This window comes from Sturnus vulgaris, chromosome 6 (assembly GCF_052056855.1).
Source record: "Sturnus vulgaris isolate bStuVul1 chromosome 6, bStuVul1.hap1, whole genome shotgun sequence".
Lineage (NCBI taxonomy): Eukaryota > Metazoa > Chordata > Aves > Passeriformes > Sturnidae > Sturnus > Sturnus vulgaris.
The window spans coordinates 38,349,274-38,363,267 of NC_142248.1; the positions used below are offsets into that span (position 1 = coordinate 38,349,274).

General features: G+C 43.8%; 1 protein-coding gene across 11 annotated transcripts in view; it reads right to left on the reverse strand.

Annotated features, from left to right (window-relative positions):
- The window catches only part of CDC42BPB (CDC42 binding protein kinase beta), an 87,741-nt gene extending 75,147 nt beyond the window's left edge, over positions 1–12,594 (reverse strand). For all 11 annotated transcript variants that reach the window (XR_015804258.1, XM_088166286.1, XM_088166285.1 and 8 more), the window contains exon 1: positions 12,275–12,594. Coding sequence is in view for 10 of the 11 variants with exons in the window: in XM_088166286.1 (XP_088022412.1) it covers positions 12,275–12,452 (178 nt within the window). In the remaining variant the exon portion in view is untranslated. The remainder of the gene's footprint in view (positions 1–12,274) is intronic.
- Between the last annotated feature and the right edge of the window lie 1,400 nt (positions 12,595–13,994).

A 13,994-nucleotide genomic window follows, 5' to 3' on the forward strand; every position in this document is an offset into this window, starting at 1 on the left:
ACCAGACTGCCAAGCATTTAGAAATATGAGAATTTTGAAAAACCTCATTATTTTCCAAGAGTTTTGCTGTAAGCAAAATACTCAAAGACACAGATATAAATTCACTGCAAGGAAAGTCAAGTGCCACTTTAGATACCTTCTAAGTATAAAACACCACTAATAAAGGATTCATTTCTTAGGTTTTGTTCCATTTGTATATTGTTATCCTCGTCATTGATAGCACTTCCATATAACAATATGATTTTGAAACACTGAATTTGTTGTGCATTTTGGTCAGCTGAGTCCACTATAATCAATCAAGAATATCCCCATGAAAACCACGCTGCAAGTCCAACTTCAGGTAAGTCATGAGTTAATAGTTTACAGAGGAAACAAAAAACCCCAGCTAGTATCTCCCATTAGATCTTCCTCTTACGAGGAAGATTTGCTTCACCCTGTTGTTAGCAACTGCTTAGCCAGACTCCTTACAGTGTCAGATAGAAGCATATTAGGAGCCCTACTAGATAGAGATCCTTTGTGATGTGGGAATATGTCTAGTACAACAACTAAACCTGTATTTTTATGAAGGATGATTCAGGCTTGCAGTCGTGCAGGGATGGCAGGCTCTACTGACAGCTCCACAGAGGAATGCTGTAAAATAAGTGCTATCAAGGTTAACTAGATATAAGCAAACCACACTTGAGAAACAGCATTACACATAAAATACAGGTACAAAGTTCTTAAAACCTGTTCTGGCAATTCACTGCCAGGAACAAGGAAACTGGTGCTTTCTTTAAACACATGGAAAAAAAATATGAACAAAATTTAGTTTCTCTTCATTTACAAGCTTGTCAATACTTATGTTGAGACTGTGGTAAAGTGCCAGCCAAACCAAGGGAATCACCTGAGACTATAAAAAAAACAAGCTGTGTGAACTACTTTACCTACAGCAAGAAGAAGATACTATTTCACATATTGCTTTTCATTACGAAAAGTATGAATAACAACTATTTTCTGTTAGAGCAGCCATAATGTTATATACATTAGCTAACACAGAAGAAAATATACTGGATCGCAGAGTAAACTTAGGTTGGAAGGAACTTCTGGACATCAGAATCCACCCAAATTACTCAAAGCTGAGATAACATCAAAGTTCAATGAGGTGACAAAGGCCTTGTCCAGCTGATGCTTGTCACCAGGATAAAGAACCTCTCAGCCTTCTGGGTGACTTTTATAGTGACTTTTATATCCTCAGGAGGAGTACTTTTATTTTTCTCCCACAAAGAGTTGGAATTCTCCTTGCCATAGCCTGTGTCCGCTGTTTGTCCTTCTCGGCAGTGCACCCAGGAAGCATCTGCCTCTGTTCTCTCTAACCACACTCTGGCAGTTGAGGATAACGAGATTCCCCTTCTCCAGACTGACCAGATCCAGGTATCTCAGGCTTTTTTTTCATCTCATGTACTTCAGGCTCTGAGCCCTATCAGTGGTTTACTCCTAGATTCACTTCAGTTCCCAGTGTTTCTTCTGTACTGAGAAGCCCTGAACTAGACACCATACTAGAGAAGTGGCCTCAGAAGAGTGGTGTAAACAGAATAACAACCACTTCCCTCAGCCTGCTGGCTACACTCTCTAGAGATGCAGTCCTGCACATAGGCAGCTTCCATTTCTACAATGATGCATCACCGACTTTTTCAACTAATTGTTAACCAGGATCCACAAACCCTTTTCTGTAAGGCTGCTGTCTAGATGGTTACTCCCCAACTTTTACAGTTGCACAGAGGAAGACTTTGCATTTGTCATGCTGAACTTTGTGATATTTCACAGTGTGAAGGTAGTATAACGCTGTATACAAAAGGTAGAGGATGGAATGTAGTATCTGCTATCCCCACCCTCAAAAAATGCCTGAAACATTAAACACTATGATGTTTAACACTACCCAAAAGAACAGGAAGTCTATACCTAGACAAACTACAGCTTTGGTTCTGTCAGGATAAACCAGGGTAACTTCTCCTGGTCTGAGCCACTCAAATGCATGCATACCTTTAAACATTGATGAAAATTACTGCAAAGCCCTTTCCTAAGGGCAGTAAAAGCTTCTTCACAAATAGCTTTTAATTTTCTTAATTAAAAATCTCCCACTTCTCTCCTTCACAAAATGTCAGGGCTTTTATCTTTACTATTCACATCAGAGCCAACTTCAGGATGCATAAGGACTGATTTTTTCTGGCCATGGATGTAAACCTGACCAGGTCGTGCCTGCCAGGGTCAAGCCTGCCCAGTATAGCCCTGTTGGTGCAGCACTACATCCAATCCAGTAAATCCTGCTGGCCCACAATAACAAACATAGACTGATAAGTGGAGTTCAGCTGCCTTAATAACCAGTAAATACTTCTAGGGTTAAGATAAAGACCGTGTGTGGACCTGATACAGCCTCCAGTTAGGCATCCCCACACTATGTTGTCCCATGTTATCTGGAAAACCAGGCTAGAAGAACCACAGCTTAAAAACAGCTGTGTGTATATTGACATTATTCCCAACTTAAATATCAACTGTTCAGGAAACCAAAGGCTGAACTAACTGGTAATGGAAATCTTCAATTACATACCAGAGTAAGTTAACACAGTCAAACTTAATTCTTCTTATGCAGGGATATGATGCCACATGACCTAAGGCATTTTACTACAACTAGTTAAAGCTGGTCTGGAAGGAAAATGTGTGTGCCTGTTCCCTGTGACACAGATGACCTGCTTCTCAGAAAGTCTATTCTGACAGATTAAGTGTTGTGAGTTTAAGAAAGATACCTATTACCCATTACAGGCAGAAATATTAAATACCACAGGCTCCAGCCTTCACTCTGCACTTACAACCCAACATCTACGAGTTCCTAGCTACCAGTTACTCCACTAGGACTTTTAGATCACTTTCAGCCTCTTGTACATGCAAAACTTTTCTTTTCACAGCCTCCTGGAGGAAGTCCCATGGTTCTGAATCACAAAAATGTCGTTTCCTTCAAGGTGTGTAACTTGAGAGCATTCCAGGGCAATAATGCCACCCTAAAAGGAACCACTGATAGTGAGAACACAGTGAGATTTCCTCCTTGGCTTAAAGAGCATACAAACTAAAAAGAAAGAAAATGTGGTCAGATATTACATTCCCATTTCACACTGACATAATGCAAGCAATCACAGACTAGACACAGAAACCTAAATCCTTAATTTAAAAATTTCAGTACAAACTTCTTACTCAAGTACACCTAACTATAGGGAAAACACCTAAAAATAGGAAAAATTTGCTTATTCTCCTTCAGATCCAGAGTCTAAAAATGCCCAGAAGCCTGTAGAACAAAGCCTGCAGAGCCTGCACACTGGGTATCCATCTCTCAGGGCTCATAAGAGACAGACCACAGCCATGCAGCCACGATACACAGAAATAGGGGTGGAGGGAAAAACAGCAACACATGACAACCTAACTAATCCCATCAGAAAAAGAGCTAAATCTAAAGGCTAAACACGCATTTTAAAAAGGAAACCTTTGGGAACATATTTCAAAATGATAAAATAGGATCTTCATGCCTGAAGCCACCCCCCTGCTGTTTCTACTCTGCCTTAATTACAGTAAAATAAAAGGCACTCTGAACCCTCCAGCTTCCTGTATTAATAATCCAAGTCACACGGGCAGCAATAAGGCTGAAAGGACATAGAAAAGCTCCATGAAGAAGACAACTTTTGAGGAAGGATGTGCAAAATGAAGACCATAGAAGCCATGTTACAACAACATCAGAAATCCTAAGATATGCAAGGCAATGGAGACAATCCCCATCCAGTCCCAAGGTACACGTCAAATCTCTGTAAGAAGTAGTGGGGGGAACCAGGGATAGAGGAATTCCTCAAAAGTGGGAAAAAGATTCCAGATGTCCCATGAGTATTATCATGCAATTACTAGAAACCTTGTCCTTCCTCAGATGAAGACAGAGATTTCATAGGCACACGGTTTAATTCTTAGGCTAAGGGACTATTACTGGCAGGGAAATCATAATATACAACCCCCATACTTCTATAGTGGTTGTTATGCTTTGGGTAAAGTTATACCTCCTGTAGAAAGGAATTAATCCACATCCCACGAACTACACAGTCCCAAATAAAAGTACAATACTGCCAGAATAGCTGCAACATTTCTTAAAGACTGACTTCTATATACCTCCTCCAGCGAGTTTAAAACAGATGTCATCTTACTTGTTATTTCACCTTTCACCAAATCTTCTGATGACAATTAGAACAACATTAACTCAGGTTTAAGAAGAATTAAAAGTCCAGACAGAATTTTGTATTGACTTCTCCAAAACCCTGAGCATGCACATTTCACTAAACTGGCATAAACACATTCCAAGCAGGACTTCACAAAGCAATTATCCATGTTTATGTTGGAGAACAATTATGAATTATGAAAATAATTTGGGACACATTTAAAATTGGCGCTTCTGATCTTTTCTCGGCCTTTTAGGGAAAGGCAGCTATACACATTCACCACTCAATGGCACTGCACTTAAACAAATTAAGAACTGTACCTCAGATTTCTCTAATGCACACCTGATTAATAAATTCCACACAATTTCAATTATTTAATATTTGGTAAAGGTATCCCCACCATTTTCTAAAGCCCAGAGTCCTTTAGAGATGTCTTAGGCTGGGTATCCAGAGGTACTAATCACATTTGAAGCTTTAGGCCATGGTTAAGTAATAACACGTTTCAGTGTTAAGACCCTGATGACATGAATGATAGAAATAAAGATCTCAGGCACTTCAGGATGCCTAAGGCCTCAGCTGGAAATGATGGATGCACACACTTAATCTGAATGCACTCTAAGTATATCTACAGACATGATTACTGAGGTCTATGCAAAATCAGGCCTTAAGAAAACAGTGTGTAGTTTCCTACTGAAGAAAGCTACATTCATTATAGTGAACAAGATCTTTATAAATGAAAGCCTGCATTCTGGCAATTTGCATATGCTGATGAGAAAAATAGGCTGGAAGCTTTTAATGTTAGAAGACAAAAATGAACAGATCACATTGAACCACAGAGCAAATGTACATAAAAATTCTCAGGCCTGGAGAATTTTTAAAATTAAATCCCTTTTCTTAAATAAAACAAAATTTTAAAAAATTAAGTAAAATGCAAAACCCCCTAGCTCTTCAGTGAGATATAACAGTGAGCATGATACAAGCCTTTTGGTAACATCAAGAATACAGTGGAACTCTCAAGCATACCGTATGAAAGAGTCAGGAAACAAATGTCAACTCTATTTAAAGTATTATCAAAAGCAAAAAAAAAAAAATTAAAAGCGTTAACGAGTCCCTTCTATTTTTCTAAACAGTTTATTTTTGGTTCATCTTCCTATTAATTGTTTCAGATTTTGGTAATGAAAAAGATGAACCCACAAAATTTTTCATAATCCTAGGCACTGCATTCTGTTAATAGCGCAAATAAATTTGCAATTGTTAAGTATTATAATTCCTCCTTTCTGTAATATCCATCTTAAACCAGCTTGCATGAATTGCCTCCAATTACATGCAAGGGAAAAAATCTAATTTTTTATAAATTTAAAGAACCTGTAGTTTAACATTCCCAGTTAATCTCAACTACAGATTAACACTCCTAAAACCTAAAACTTCAATGTACAATCATAAAGTAGAAGTAACTTGCTAAAAAAAGCTAATGAAACATGTCTTTTCAGTTCTGATTCACACAGCTAAAATCATTTGTTCTCGTAGGTGTGGAAGAAACTGATTCATTCCCACACATTAATTGTTTGCAAAAATAGATTAGTTCAACTTAATTTGATAAAAAAGCTCATTGTACTGGATATGTTGACTAAACTGACTTCCATGCCATTTCCACTAATAATGTGTAACTCTGAGGACCATGCAAGTATTAAGGATGTAAATTGAATAATTTTTTTGCAAAATACTATATCTTAATATTATCTGTGAAAAATCAATATGAAAATAATTTAATTTGCAAGTGAAACAAGACAGAAAAAAGTTAGATTTATGGATACTTATGAAATCCTACTTCTGCATTACAATCTTACACTGTATCATGTGCCATCAATGAGAAACTACTAGCCGCACATATTTTCCTGTATGAAGACAAACTTATCAGTGACTTATTTACCCCCTTCTGAGTTTTCATAAATAAAATTTAAATGCAAAATATAGATCACAGCCTTCAATATATCACACAATTCCTCAAGCCCTAACTAAAGACTGGTGCTATTTATTAGCACCTTCATCCACAGGAGAAAAGCAATACCAACTTCCTTCTATGTGACAAAAGACAATCTTCACCCAGGCCATCTGTCACTTTAACAGCACAAGCCAATGGGCCTCTCATCCTCCAGACCGTGTTACTTTGTCACTACTAAAACATGACTGCAGCATTCAGTGCCAGTGCTTCCCAGCATGAAGTTTTACAGAAAAAGTCATTAAAAGATTCTGCCTCATTCTAAAAATAACAGATTAAAACAGATGTCCTGTAAGGAGTCCATCATACAGCAGCAGGATTTTAACCACATGCCCTCAAGTCAACTAGCCCATGTTAGTACAATGCTGTTTAAGCTAACATGGCAGTTTGGGCTACTTCAACATGAATTAATCCTAACACACATCTTTGAAAAGAACAGTAACAGTTTCATCAAAGCAGAGAATGCAGGAAACTGTGATTCAACAGCCAGGGTTGCACTGTTCTGCCAGATGACCATCATAACCTCGTTACAGAGGTGATCCAAGCCATGGTGCCCCATCTGTGACCACAGGAAAGCCTTCAAGAGCAGGGAAGAGTTCTAATTGCATCCACACTGCACAAAATATCCCATGGTCACCACCAGTGCTCACCTTTGCAGAACATGTGCAAAGCACTTGTAGCTGTTCCCTGCCCCAGTGTGCCCCCAGTCCACACCCTCCTGCCACTAGCTCTATTGTAAGGGATCCTAACAGGCTTTGGAGGATAGAGGGTGATAGAGGAAACTTAGCCAAAATCTGAAATTCAGTTTTCTTGTTCAGCAGCTGTCTTCATTATCCAACCACTGTCACTTCACACACGTGCCCAACAGGCTTATCACCCACTGCACAGCTTCTGCCTGCACAGAGGACATTATATGAGCTGGCAGAGCCTGAGGTCCCTTCCTGGATTTTTCTGTGTATTTCTGCAAGCACGGGACAGGGGAGGAGTACCAAAGGGAAGGAAGAGAGGAATTTAAGCCCTCAAGTCAAAAGATATGACGTGTTATCAAGTGACAGTTTTTCCTGGTGTAACCCCAAAAGACCAACAGATCCTCAATAAGCAACCCTGAAAGTCTATCAGCTCTGAGGTCATCTCAAAAATACTTAAGGATAGTTTTGCCTCCTATGCTAGCAGCACACTTGCCACACATTGTGCCCCTGCCCTTACCTAGTACTTTTTCTAGAACAGCTGTACCTGTGGCAGAGGTCTAGGTCAACCCGGCAGCTGGTTTAGAAGATGCTCTAATGCAGGCTGGAAAGACCCTTTCTCAGGCTTACATGTACACTTCTGAACACAACTGCTCTCAGGCTGAGAGAACAGGCTCTACACTGTTCTGACAGAAAAGCCACCCTGCAAGGTTATCCACTCCCTAATTAGGTATTTTCTTTATCTGAAATCTGAAGTTGCCTCTTTAAGCACAACTGGAAGGAGGAAAGACCAGGCCTTGGAGTCAACTTGCAAAGCTCACAGAGCCCCTCCAAACTTGAAGCACCAGTCCCGACAGTGACCTAAAGTTGTGAATCACTGCACTAGCACAGCAGCCCTTCCCAGTCAATGTTCTGTGCACGATATTTTCCATCTATGGGCCAGACTCAAGTGTAGCAAATATATACCCAAAAGTGGCAGTTCAGGGCCAGGCTAGAGGTTGCTTTGAGCACTCTGTGTGTACATTTTTTTTCTCTTCTAGTCCAGACTGGGAATATACTGATGTTACTACAATAGCATCCACTGTCTACTATACAGACTGTCTTCAAGAGCTCAGCAGCAGGTGCCAAGCTGGCCTACTTGTTCTAATCACCTGCATCTTCTTTATTTTCCCCATAGCTTCAGCATCCTTCAAGTTCCTCTCAGGAAAAAAGAAAAACACAGAGAAAAAAACTCTACCACCACCATCCAAATGCAGAACACCACTCTAGATGGGTAGCAGACCTTCTTGCACAAGCTGAGAACACAGAAGGTAAGTCAGCATTCAGACAGCTCATAGCAAATGAAGAGAAACAGTCCACATCTTGTGAGCCTGCTTCAAACAAACAAAAAAAAAACCCAAACACAAATCAGTCTAAACTACTCTGACAAAGGTTTTGAGGTGTTGTCACAGAGAGAACTAGCCAGTACCCAGTCTAGGAGCGAGACAACACTGAATGAAATGTACGGGGACATGTGCCACCTCGCCCTTTGTAGTAGGCCAGAAGTATGAAACAGGGTTAGAGGAAACAAAGGCTGAAGCAAGAGAGGCTGTGCAGCACCAGGATCATTTTGTGACAAGAAGCTGTCCAAACACAAAGCAGCCAGTTGTGCCAGTCCCTGGTGACTGGAAGGAAGGGGCAGTGAGCACCAGTCACAGCCAGCTAAGATAACTCCTGAAAAACAAGGTGATGTCAAACCAGCACAGAAGTGATGCCAGCCAGCAAGGTGCCCTGCAAGCAGCCACTCTAGCACAGGGTTATGCAAGACTCAGATGCCTCAGTATGAGAACAAGAGGCTCCATAGGGAGGAACACGCTGTACCTGAAAGCCAAAGGACAGGTGGTGCACAGACACCTGAGCTGTGACTGTGCTGCTCCAGCACTCCTGTACTTCTCTCCTTGTCAGGGTAAATAAGGGACAGCATATATTTTCTGCAGGAAGAGTCTCTTGGGACATCCCTCTGCAGTGTATGGACAATACCACACTGCAACACCTACAGTCCATCAAGTAAGTCCAAAGTCCATGCAGCCTCCTCTGTGCCTGCTGATAGCTTCAGGTAGTCTTACTTTCAGAGAGGAAAAAGCAAAGCCAACTAGAATAAACTGGACTCCTCACTGTTTCTCACTCTAGGAGCAGCAGATGCGGCAACAGTTTAAAAGACACTAGGCACAGATTTGGGAAGTTCTTTCTGAACTTCCCATGCAGACATAGGTCTGTTACCTAACAGACTTGGATTCAATTCCCAAGAATTCCTAAGAATACTGAGCATTATTTCAATATCTATTATATAACCAATAAAATAGTGATAACCAACTGGGTGAGAGCTTATTCAACGGAAGTTATAAATAAAAATAACTAGAAGAAAAGGACTTTGGACTCCTCACTTCCAGTTCATCTAGCTCTTCTCCAAAGACACTTGGCATAAAGGTAAGTGTATCATACTTCCAGTATAGGAAAAGAACAGTCTGTTTGAAAGCTCCATTCACCATGGGAAAGCTATAATTGACAAGGTTAAAATGGCAGATTCTGACAAGATTTGTAAAGCAATGGAAGCCACAAGCTGCCTCAAGGCAAAGGACCACACCCTGTGCCCTTCTATGGTTAGCAAATAGGAAGAAGATTTTGAAGAAATAAGCCCGTGGCAGGACTACCAGGAAGCAGCAGAGGAATTAATAGGACAGAAGCAATGGGATGCACCATTTGGAGTTTATCAGCCTCCACACATAAGTCGCAAGGCTTCTCTCTCGAATAGAGAGGAAGTGGCCTAAGTCTCACAAGATGAACATGGGACTTCATTTTCTGGACTCCTCATTTCTCCAGCATCCACCAGCTACAGTGTATAAGCAGCACCATGCTCTGTCTGAAAGCAGAGATAGCCATATCCAGCAACTACACCACACAACTCAGAATTTCCTCTGCACTCCACAGCCAGAAAAATAACCGGCGTCAACTACCACGCCTGAGCTCCATTTTCTTTACCCAATTAAGAAGGCAAGCAAGTCCATTAGCCACGCTGAATCATTTCAAGGGAATTTTACATGTGTGATACCTCACACCCAGTTTTAAAATCAAAATTGTAAAAAAAGTTTGTTATATAGCTCATCTTAATTCAAACTCAATACCTATGCAGTTTATTTCCATTGTCAGTGGTAAGTCTCCATTTTGTCAAAAGGAAATTCCTTCTGTCTTTAGTTGATAAAGAAACATTGATCTTCAAATTACATCCCAAATATTTAACTACACTCTGATGCTTCTACAGACACAAAACACCACAGAAAACTTGTGCACATTAATCCAGAATATCTTCTAACAGCAAATCAGGCTGTAATTAAGACACATCATGACATAAGGAAGATTATCGTGTTTGGCATGATATTTTCCTTATTAGCTGGAGGCAGAAAAAAGTTCCTTGTCAGTGGAAACACACCGTGAGGGCATTAGGACACAAATAAAAGGTGTCTCCTTGCTGGCACTTACTTGATTTTAACAGCTTGAAGGAAAGGAAGGAAGACACAGTATCAACTGTAATTGGCATTAAGGGTATCCCTTGTTGATAGAACACCAAAACACAGTCCAGACTTAGACCCACCCCCTTACCATCAAGAGCCTGGATTATAAACTTTTATCCCTACACTGCAGCACCAGATGGTAGCTCACATACATTTCAATTATTTATTGAATAGGCACTTTGTTATACCAGGGTAATCCCACACTGCAGTAAAACCTACACACTGTTTTTATTGCAAGCTATACTTTTCATCAAGTCAGTAACCTTTTCACATTCAGTGAACACAATAAATAGAATTAAAAGAAGCGATTTTATAAACAATTGGATAATCGGCCTCTCTATCACACAGAAAATGACAACGCTGGAATCAATCAGTAAGACACAACCACCAGCAGCGCTATAGAAAAAGCATATCATTCTCTGGCCTGCCCCAAATCCTTCCAACTTCAGTTTTCAAAGTATGCTGCAGTCTGATCCATCACACTTAACAATTCGCTGGTGCTCACTCGTTCAAGCCATCAGCTTCAAAACAAAAAACCCTGAACACTCTTTGCAGAAGACATACAAAGCTCCCATGACAAAACAAATAATCAATGTTCCCCAGGCTGCAGCCTTGCGGGGCAGATGTGATAAAGTGGTTAATTATTCAGTTGGCAATCGCATTACTGACGTCAATAGAAGAGTCCAGGAAGTGAATCCTCTTAGTTTGTTAGTGTATGACAAAGAGTGGTGGTCCCCACAGAAATTAAGGAGAACCAGCTGTCCCTTCATGTTAGTGCTCTGGTCTCTAGTGCTAAAGACACATATTTGCATTTACTGAAGTAAATCTGCCCCTCCCTCTCCCTTAGGAAATCCTTTGTTTTGTTGGTTGGGTTTTTTTGTTGTTTTTTGATTTTTTAAAGAGTGCTCTTTTAAAGCCTAATTAACTGAACATGCATGGAACAGCTGATAAACGGGACAACATTGTCGTGAGCAATGATCTCTCCTCCCTCCCCTTCAATTCTTATTCCATGGAGAAGTTAAGTCACCTTCGTCATACATTATTATTCATAACTTACTCAGCTGAATAAACCAGTCAGCCACTATGGCTATTTTAACATAAATTCATTTAGACATGCAGCAGGGAAGGATCTCTGCTCTCCACATACCTCTAGTCAATAGCCTTAACTAAACAACATTGGATAGAAAACTTCTACCCTAAGTGCCATCAAAAGTATCCACGTTTTCTTTTGTCAGCACGCTCCAGACTATTGGAGGTCTCTCGTTATCAGGCTGCTTAACAGTGGGGAACCATTAAACAAAGCTCTTAGAAAGGCTGCCTAGAAATACTCTGTCCTTGGGGGGCATGCCCAAATTAAAAAAGACTGCATGATGAACGGGAACTGTTGTTTCTTCGAGTCACACACACGCCCTCTCTAAAGCAACGAGCCGGCACCAGAGCAACATTTCAAAGCCTGAGCCCGGTGCTCTCCCCTCCTCCCCTCCCCCAGGTAGGAAACCCTCCGAGAAGCGCCGGATTAGCCTGACATTTCGGGCTAAGCCGAGCAGGGTTTCAGGCCAAGGACACTCCGCTGCTGTTCCTGCTGCCGGCTGCCAAGCGGTTCGCCTGGGACCGAGGGAGGAGACCTGGAGGGTCAAGGCCCGGCTGGCGGCGGGGGTGTTCCCCAGGGAGGCGCCGCATCCAGGGGCGGCGTCTCCGGCTGCTGCCGGGAGCGGCGGTGGGAGCGCACGGCGGGGCCGCGCCGCCCCCGGCCGGCCCGCCGCCCCTCTCCCGGGCATCGCGCACGGCCCCCGCCACCCGGCCCCCGCCCGGGCTCACCCCACTCGAGGAAGTCGGACACGTATCGGTCGCGGCGGAGCGGCGAGTCGCGGCTGCACTCGGCGTAGACGCCGACCAGGAGGTCGAGCAGGGTCTCCACGCTCAGCACGCTGTCGTGCCGCTGCGGCCCGTCCAGCACCAGCTGCTCCAGCCGCTTCAGCCGCACCTTGGCCGACATGGTGCCGCTCGGGCGGCGGGCGCGGGGCACGGACGGGACGGGGCGAAGCGAAGGCCCCGGGGCTCAGCCGCGCTCAGCCGCCGCGCGCCGCCTCCCGCGGCCGAGCGGCTCCTTCCACGGGCTCCGCCTCGGGCACGGACGGTCCATGGGCCGGACCCGGCCACCCCCCGCCCCGCTCCGCTGCGGCCTCGCCCCGGCGGCGGGGAAGGGCCGATCCCGCTCCCGATCCCGCTCCTCCTCCCCGGGCCCGGCGCGTCCCTCGGAGCGGCTCCGGCCACGCCCACCGCGCGGCGCCCGCGCGCTCCGACGTGGGCAGGGCCGCGCGAAGCCGCGCAGGAAGGTTGGGCCGGGCGGGGCCCCGTAGCAGGAGATTCGCCGCGGAGAGCGCGAGGGGCGACGTGGGCTGCGCGTCCGCGTCGGCACTTTCGTTTGTGTGTGTGTGTATATTTGTGTGTGTGTGTCTGTGCCTATATGTGTGTGTGTATTTTTGTGTGTGTCTGTGCCTATGTGTGTGTGTGCCTCTGTGTATGTTACCCTCAGTCAGGAGGTTCTTTGGTGTAACATCTGTGTGTGCTTTCAAGCACGACAAAGGAGCCCCAGTCAGCGGAGCAGGCAGCAGCCGGCATCCCTCACTCACGGGCATGCTGGCACTAACCAGCTTCAAACACGCAGCACATGGCGATGTTGGTGCCTGTCTACGTGCACAGAATCACAGGCTCTTGGAATGGGTCCGGGACCACAACAGGGCGTCTTGTCCAGCCTCCCTGCTCTAGCAGGGTCACCCCAGAGCACGTGGCACAGGATGGCATCCAGATGGCTCTTGGATGTCTCCAGAGAGAGACTCAACACCTCTCCAGGCAACCTGTTCCAGTGCACCGTCACTGCACAGTAAAGTTCTTCTTCATGTTTGGGTGGAACTTCATGTGCATCAGTTTCTGCCCTTCCCACCCTCTGTTCAGATACATGTACACATTGATGGGGTCCCCTCTCTGCTGTCTTTTCTCAAGGCTGAACAGGACCTGCTCCCTCAGCCTTTACTCGTAAGAGAGATGCTCCAGTCATCCTTGCTGTCTTCCACTGGACCTGCTCCAGGAGCTCCATTGCCAACTTGGGCAAAACATTCAAGGTCCATGTATACTATTGCTGAACTATCTATAGTATAGTACTAAAGATCACACCTACAGGTCAGAAGGACCCCTGCTCAGATGAAGACCCTTTCTCTGAGCACATGTAGAAGTCAGCTGGGGTTATGTAGCTTGTATGGAAATTACTAACCAATCCTAGTAGAGGGGCTGAGCTTGGGAAGTTGCTAACTGAATTTCTGTTTATGATTGATGGTGCAGAAACTCCGGTGGCTTGTGCTTGATTTGTCAAGTACCACTGAGCACCCAGGCTTGCACAACACTGAAATAAATAATCAGTGTCTCTCTCGAGTGTGCAATTCTTGGCTTGTTGCACAGGTATTGATTCCCATTTCATGGACAATGTGTGCCCAGTGTGTTTGCCCTGGCCTGTGCTATCCCGACAGGGCTGCAGGGCAAA